The sequence below is a fragment of the Macrobrachium rosenbergii genome, chromosome 13 (genome assembly GCF_040412425.1).
Source record: "Macrobrachium rosenbergii isolate ZJJX-2024 chromosome 13, ASM4041242v1, whole genome shotgun sequence".
In the NCBI taxonomy this organism is placed as follows: Eukaryota; Metazoa; Arthropoda; class Malacostraca; order Decapoda; family Palaemonidae; genus Macrobrachium; species Macrobrachium rosenbergii.
In genome coordinates this window covers 54,838,335-54,846,530 of record NC_089753.1, presented here as the reverse complement: position 1 = coordinate 54,846,530, position 8,196 = coordinate 54,838,335, and the positions used below count along the sequence as shown (strand labels likewise).

The 8,196-nt window shown below is 36.0% G+C and overlaps 1 protein-coding gene across 3 annotated transcripts; it reads left to right on the top strand.

The window, feature by feature from the left end:
* Positions 1-254: 254 nt before the first annotated feature.
* Positions 255-7,975, top strand: LOC136845326 (keratin-associated protein 19-8-like). 3 transcript variants are annotated; one of them, XM_067115550.1, is made up of 2 exons: positions 255-295; positions 689-1,044. In XM_067115550.1, the coding sequence occupies exons 1-2, from the start codon at positions 287-289 to the stop codon at positions 917-919; spliced, it is 240 nt and encodes a 79-aa protein (XP_066971651.1). In that variant the 5' UTR covers positions 255-286; the 3' UTR covers positions 920-1,044. The 3 variants fall into 3 exon arrangements, with proteins under 3 accessions (XP_066971651.1, XP_066971652.1, XP_066971650.1); XM_067115551.1 differs by lacking the exon at positions 689-1,044 and adding an exon at positions 7,585-7,975 and having other exon boundaries at positions 272-295; XM_067115549.1 differs by lacking the exons at positions 255-295; positions 689-1,044 and adding exons at positions 7,342-7,383; positions 7,585-7,975.
* The last annotated feature ends 221 nt before the right edge of the window (positions 7,976-8,196 follow it).

The following is an 8,196-nucleotide window of genomic DNA, read 5'->3' as shown; positions in this document are numbered from 1 at the left end:
CGCAAAAGAAAATTTCCTAATCTGTAGGTTTACCGAGGAGATGATTATTGTATTTGTAATTATCGTGTCAAGAAGATAGAAGAATAATATGGTTAATAATTGCATCTAATGACAATTGTCGATATTAGATTTCAAGGATTTCTACGCAGATCGCTTGACAATCCAGTTTCAAATAGATCGTTGGCAACTCTGCACTCTGGAACGAGCCTCCTATAAATGGAAGGTTCCCAAGGCGCATTGTCATACACATTCAGAGTCAGCTCAGGAAGAAGAAGACCTGTTCACCATGAAAACTGTGAGTATAAAAAAAAATTTATTATTTATAGACATAAATTCTAAGATACTAAGGGAATTAACGAATATTAATTTGATATAATATTATATATATATATATATATATATATATATATATATATATATATATATATATATATATATATATATATATATATACATATATATATATATATATACTGTATATATATATATATATATAAAAAATGCATATGCAAACACTAGCTCTTGTAAATGTGCAGACAAACAGCAGTACCCACATACCATAAATTAAGATCTATTTCCCTTCTATATGTCGGTCATATAACTTATTTATATTTGTAACTATTCATGATAATAACGTTGGTTAGTACTTTTACGCCTTGTTATTTAATTTCCTTGATTCCCCTCGCAGATCAGTGTTGCCCTGTTGGTGTTGGTGGCCCTTTTTGCCCTGATGGAGGTCACTGGAGCCCTGCCAGCACCTGAACCTAACCGACGCTTCTTCTTTGGACAAAGTCCTTATGGCTTCGGCGGCTACGGCTACAGACCCTTCGGATACGGCTTCGGCTATGGTGGATATGGAGGTTCCTTTGGAGGCTTTGGAGGTGGATTTGGTGGATATGGTGGTGGTTTCTTCGGTTGATAAGCATCTTATCTTCCAAGAAACCGGTAGTTAGAACGCCAGCGACCTCCACGAATTATTTTTTATTCGGAAACATTAAGACCGACAAATTTATGCAAATGAAAAGATGAAGAGTTTATTTTTCTATAAATTAAAATATATTTTCTACCTCTCTACTTAACTTTTGATATTTTATTCCTCTTCCTGTGATGAAAAATGAAGTAACACTAAGTTTCAAATGCCTTGTGATGTGTATGAAATCATTTAAGATTTATTGGCCTTAGATTCCAAAACACTGTGCAATGAAGGGATTGTGTTAAACAAATTTTTAAAACAAATTTGCTAAAGATCCCATAAACTTCGCAACCAAAAATGTTACGGCACTAATAAATAGCAAGTTATGAAACTAGGCCATCACGCTGACAAGTTTTTTGAACTTGTGCTATGTGGCAACAGAAAAGGGAGGGGGCTTTGTTGAGCAATGAAATTAAGTGGTCCGCCTTCACTTACTGATGTGTGCTTTAGAAAATAACTTGCATATCTTGCTGTCAAAACACGTCTCAGGGTCGAAGTTCAATTGCAAATTACCAGAAATAACTAAATGCATAAACACCACGCAACAAAATACGTTAAAACGTTTTCAGATTAAAACAACCAAAGACCAGCAAACAGGTAAATTTGCCGGCAACATTACACCAACTTAATGAGAACACAAAACCAAAAAGTCCCTTAAAAATTATATGTGAAAATCCTTAAATCTTAAAGAGGATATGATATGATGAAGCAAGTGTACTATTCAAGGTAAAAGCGCCCTTTGGTACCACTCGTCGCGTGGTGGAGAACAGTAATGATAGATATCCAATTAAAAATTCAAACTTCTAGTACAGGGAACATACGAAGTAGCGTGAGAGAAACCTTCGTAATGTTACTCCAGGCAACTTTTGCTTCTAAATTACAACGGTTTAAAAGATCTCTCAAGGAACATAAAAATGTCAAAGCAATGGAAGACACTTCTGAGTGTACACTACACATCAGCACAAGACCTTGATGCTTTTGTCACGACAGGGCACAGAAACGCGTAAATTAGGCGGCTGTGAAGACAAAGGTGACAAAAATAACCACTGATTGAAAATTACATCGACTGTATGAAACAAGGGAACGCTGAGAGCCTCCTGCAACCCATAATTACGTTGATCATAATTCAGCTCGTTCACGGCGTAGATTTCCGTTTCCCAGTCCTCTTTTTTTTTTTTTCCAAATGAATTTCTATGATTACGTTCGTCACTAAATAAGAAAGATTTAACAAACCATTAACTTGTCCACTTCTTGGCTACAAATCGCAGTAACTTCGTGACCATATCCTCTATGACAGGTGACTGAACAAACACAAATACCCAGGACTAATACTGACATTATTTAAGTATCCCGTGCAAATGTTGGGACAGAAATGCGTTGTAATGTTTCACTAATGAAAAACTGACCCGTTCTTTATTTAGTCATGTTTTACATAGTTATTGCATTTCCTGATTTTCTACTAATGCCTCACTGTAGAGAGAAAAGACAGAAAGTGATTAAGAATAAGCGAAAACCAAATAAATGGACACAGAAAATAAGAAGGTCATAAGCGAAAGTAGCAAGGGTCTAAAACACATCCCCTCTAAAGATAATCATAATATGCGCATTGACCTAATTACTTCCTAGTGGACAGAGCTTGTTACTGATTAAGCAATTCCTCAACTCTCTCGTAGGTGGGTAGTGCCGTTAGCGCACCTCACGTGGTGCACTGTAGGCATTCTTTGCAGAGTCCCTTTGGCTCTTAGCTGCAACCTCTTTCATGTCTTTCCTCTACTTCCCTTCATATTCTCTTTCTTCCGTTTAACTTTCTACCCTCTTTAACAACTGTTTCACAGTGCATATGCAATGATTCCACAATAAGCTGTAGATCCCGTTGCTAGGTAACCAATTGGTTCTTAGTCACGTAGAATAAGTCTAATCCTTCGGGCCAGCCCTCTCTAGGAGAGCTGTTAATCAGCTCAGTGGTCTGGTTAAACTAAGGTATACTTAACTTTTTTTATATGTTTCAAACCTTCTTACTGTCAATTTCCCTTTCAGCGCTGAATGACCTTATAGGTCTAAGCGCTTGACTTTTAGCCTAAATTCTATATTCCAATTCCTCAACGCTTTCTTTCCCTTCCGGCTTTTCCCTTCACAGAATGTAATGATGAAGCTCGCTTAGCAAATCTATTGGCCTTTATAGAACGACCCATATTTAACGACTGCATAACTTGGCGTAAGAACAGACTTAGCAGCATCACGAGTTGTGTCTTCGTAAATAACCCTTAATGGCGTTTACCTTTTTCCAAATAAACTAAGTTAGTCATCCTGGTAAGTAACCTCCATAATTTTAAAGTTGCTTCTTTCACTTTAATGCTTATTGTTCGTGCCTGGTACCAGTTTCCCAGATTCGTTTCTTCACAATTAACTAAACAATTAAAATCAGTATTGAGAATTCATTTGTAAAATATGGGGCCTATGTACCAATAAGTTTTTTATAACCTGTATTTTACGTCATTCACTATTTAACAAATTCCTTCTGTAGCTTACAATTTTCATTTCAGTTATAAACAGAAACGATAGCAATTAAAGAAACCCATCAACGCAAATACCATTTCTTATGATACAACCACATGAAGCATCCCATCTCTAACGGCAGTCATGTTAAAATCCGCCAAACGCCTTTGATTACTAAGTTCGACTATTTTGCTCATTTATCTCCTATTCGGAGTCAAATTCACAAACTCACTAAGCCAACAGTATCCGTAATATTTACTATCTCAAACAACCAGCCCTGAGAATTATTAATCTTTAAATTGGTTTCATAGATAGAATAAAATAGATATAGCATTCAAGCCTAAGGCCAAGCGCTGGGACCTATGAGGTCATTCAACGCTGAAAGGGAAATTGAGAGTAGAAAGGGTTAAAAAGTGTAACAGGAGGAAGACCTGGCAGTTGCACTATGAAACAATATTCAAGGTGGAAAGAAAGATATAAGAGAATACGAACGCAGGTACAGTAAAAGGAATGAAAGGGGTTGTAGCTAGGGGACGAAGGGACGCTGCAAAGAGCCTTAAGTAATGCCTACAGTACACCGCATGAGGTGCACTTACGGCACTACCACCCTACGGGGGTTTCGTGGATAGTTGTGAAAATAAATGGTCATTATCCTATACTAGTGATGTATTAAATTGAATGGAGTATGAAATTTAGGCAAAAAGCAAAAAGCTGGGACCTATGAGGTTATTCAGATCGAATCGAAGTGACCTACTAAACGGAAATCGTTAAAACAAATTATTAAATGTTTTTGGTAAAAGAAACTTTGCATCTCAAAGTTTTATGTGGTTAACCAGATTTGTTTGCCAAACGACCTCTACTCTCCCCACCCCCTCATTAAAAAGTCGCGCAATACTTTAACAAGAATTTTTTTTTATAATCTGTGACTTAAAATTCTTTTCACCTGTGTTAAATCCTATATTTAACCATGTACCTTAACTTCAATATTTCTTAATTTTTAATTATGCATAACTTCAAGTTCTTTTCACCTGCGATAGAGCCAATATGTATTAACTGAATTAACATCACTCAATCAAGCACCAGGCTATGGAGACCATATGGTGCTATGTTATGCTGATTATAGATACATTATGGCCAGAACCATTGGTTGGTAGGTTATATTAGTTAGATGAAGAATATTTCTTTGTTCAAGGAGGCAGATTACCCGTTCGATGGAGAAGTGTTCTGTTTCTGTGAGAATTTCATGAGGTCGAGGTGGACGGCAATTTTATTCTTAAGAGCCTTACGGAGGATTTTCCCCCCGGATCTCCTGGAAAAGGAAATTGAACTAATTCGTAAGCAGCTGCCATCTTTAAAGTACCCTGACCATTTAATTGAGAAATTGATCCACAAAGCAAACACTATTTTCTACCATCCCCAAAACCCCATAACAAGGCCAGAGAGATGCCCAACAATAAGATAAAAATCCCACACCTGGAAAGGACTAAGACGTTGACACAGACACTTAGAAACTAACCCTTTTGCATTTACATACCCAAATACCTTGGCCAAATCCCTGATTAACGTCCAACAAAAACCAGTCCCCAAAGACAAAGGAATTTACGAAAATCCCTTGCCTCGATTGTGACCAATCTTATATCGGTTTCACAGGCAAATCACTCCCCCAAAGATTAATACAGCATAAACGTTCAGTTAGGTACAGACAACAGAGCTCAGCCATTTTTAACCACATAAATAACCATAACCACAGAATAAACTGGAATATGTCTCGTATAATTTATAGCAGCAACTGTCGGTTCAAAAGCCAGATGCAATGAATCTCTCAAAAGGTGCCTGGGATTCAGATATTATAGATAAAATCTTCCTCCAACCAGCGATTAAGAGGATTAAAGAGAAATTGTCAACTGGAGTAAGTTAACGGTTGACCTATGGATTTTCTGGTATAAATACCGCTCTTCTGTAACTTTTTCTTGTTCACTACTTGCCTGAGGAGAGAAACAGCTTGGTCTCTGAAATATAGCCTTTATTTTCCACATTTTGGCGTTTCTATGGCCTCCCGCATATTTGATGTATGTATATATATATATATATATATATATATATATATATATATATATATATATATATATATATATATATATATATATATATATATATATATATATATATATATATATATATATATATATATATATATAAATATATATATACAGTATATATATATATTATATATATATATATATATATATATATATATATATATATATATATATATATATATAAATTGTATAGTAATGCTGCATTTATTTTGTATTTAGGTAAAGCTGTTATAAAAAGAAATTTTCGTTTCCTCAGTGTGTGCAGTTAAACTAAGAGACCTACAAAAATTGTCTAAATAATATTTTAAACAATGAACTTCTAGCATACATTTGCTACTGAAGAAAATTAATGTGTATACCTTTTTCTTTTCTTGAAAGTCTCTTATGTATGATTAGGACATAGAAACCTCCTTATAGAAGCTATATATAGTTCCCTATATTTATTTCTCTTGTTTTCTAAATTTTCAAACAATTCCGTACACCCATAAAATTATGGAAGACGTTTCAGTCTCAGACATACCTTTACACGGGGCTAATCCTCCTCCCACCTTTGCATTCTTTCATCAACTTTATGTTTATCGTCTTATTCTGACAGAACACTTTTGCCATTTGTCTGCATTGCTCGATCAGTCACTTCCTGACATATTTTTAAGCAAACGAATCAATATTATGACCGTGCATTTCTTAGAAGAGCCTCCTTCACCTTTTACTCGTTACAAACGATCACTTTTTTCGTGCTTCCTCTGAATAGCTTAATTAATTGCCTTGTTATCCAATAAAGGTAGTACATTCTCACTCGTATCAGTTTTCCCTTTTACAACGTTTTCTGCCATCACTGTCCTTTGATTGTACATAATCGCTTCAACATGTTTTGCAGATATTCACAAAAAAAATTATTAACCTCTTCACCAAATTCTGCTTTTCTTTTAATAACTGCATTCGGTAAAAATATGAAATAACGTAATACACCATAATCCTCTCGTTCCCTTTTCAGTTTGCTTCCTCTTTCCTTCTGCATAATACATTCGCTCATTATTTATTTATTTTCTTAAGCATTCCATTTCCTTTCCCCTATTCCTCTGTCTTTCATGCAACGCTCTCTTTGTTTGCCTACATTCTTCTAAATTAGTAGTCTATTTTCCGAACAAACGAACTTTGATACATTTTATTTCGTTTGCAAAGAACGTAAAAAGCATCGAGAGTTTACGCTATGAACATTTCTTAGTTAAGTTATACTTGTGCACTGCACACTCGGTTTCAAAATCCCGAAAATAGTTATCTTCTTCTTTGCCTTTATTTTGCAACATATCAGAGAGGCATGGACCTGGAAACCCCATCAAAGTTCCGATGCCCCAAGACATCTGTTGAGTCAGAGACTAATAGTACTTGTCGCCTAAATAGAAGATTCTCTCGCATGGGAGGTAGAGAGGGGAGGGAGCTGCGATGGACGTTGCTAAACCTTGCAGGGACGTTTTGCAACGGGTTTTACCCCGTGCTTCCCTCGATAGCGCTCAGAACTTTTCATATTCCATAGATTTACCGAGGAGATGATTATTGTATTGGTAATTATCGTGTCAATAAGGCAGAAGAATAATATGATCAATAATTACATTAGATGACAATTGTCGGTATTAGATGCGAGCGTCTTTCAAGGATTTCTACGCAAATCGCTTGACAATCCAGTTTCAAAATAGATCGCTGGCAACTCTCCACTCTGGAACGAGTCTCCTATAAATGGAAGGTCGCAAGGCACACTGACATACACTTCCAGAACCAGCTGAGGAAGAAGCACACCTATTATTCACCATGAAAACTGTAAGTATAAAATAAGGAATTTCATCATTTAAAGACGTAACTAGATTCTAAGATATTCAGTAAATGTACGAACAATGTTTTGTTATATATTTCAATCTGCAGTGCATACACAACAATAACATACCACATAACTCCAATAAATTAAGTTCTCAAGCTTCTAACTGAAATTTTGAAAATTAATTTTCTTTGCTCCGTTTACAGATCGGCGTTGCCCTGTTGGCGTTGGTGGCCCTTTTTGCCCTGATGGAGGTCACTGGAGCCCTGCCAGCACCTGAGCCTAACCGACGCTTCTTCTTTGGACAAAGTCCCTATGGCTTCGGCGGTTACGGCTATAGACCCTTCGGATACGGCTTTGGCTACGGAGGATACGGCGGTGGCTTTGGAGGCTTTGGAGGTGGATTTGGAGGATATGGTGGTGGTTTCTTCGGTTGATAAACACCTTTTTTCCATGAAGGTACCAGAGGCTAGACCATCAATGACCTCCATGAAATATTTTGTTTGAAAATTGTAAACCTGACAGATTTATGCAAATGGAAAGATGAAGGATTTATTTTTCTATAAATTATAATAAATTTTCTACCCCTTAAAATAACTTTTGATATTTTACGCCTCTACCTGTGACGCAAACTGAAGTAAAATTCAGTTTCAATTGTCTTTTAATTTGTAGCAATCTAGGTAACATTTTTTGACCCTAGATCCAAACAAATTTGGGTAATGTTCTTTAACCAAAAATATTAGTATTAATGGCTGAAGATTTATAGCATAAAACTGGGCAATCACACTCACAATGTTTTACTATACATGGGAGGTCCT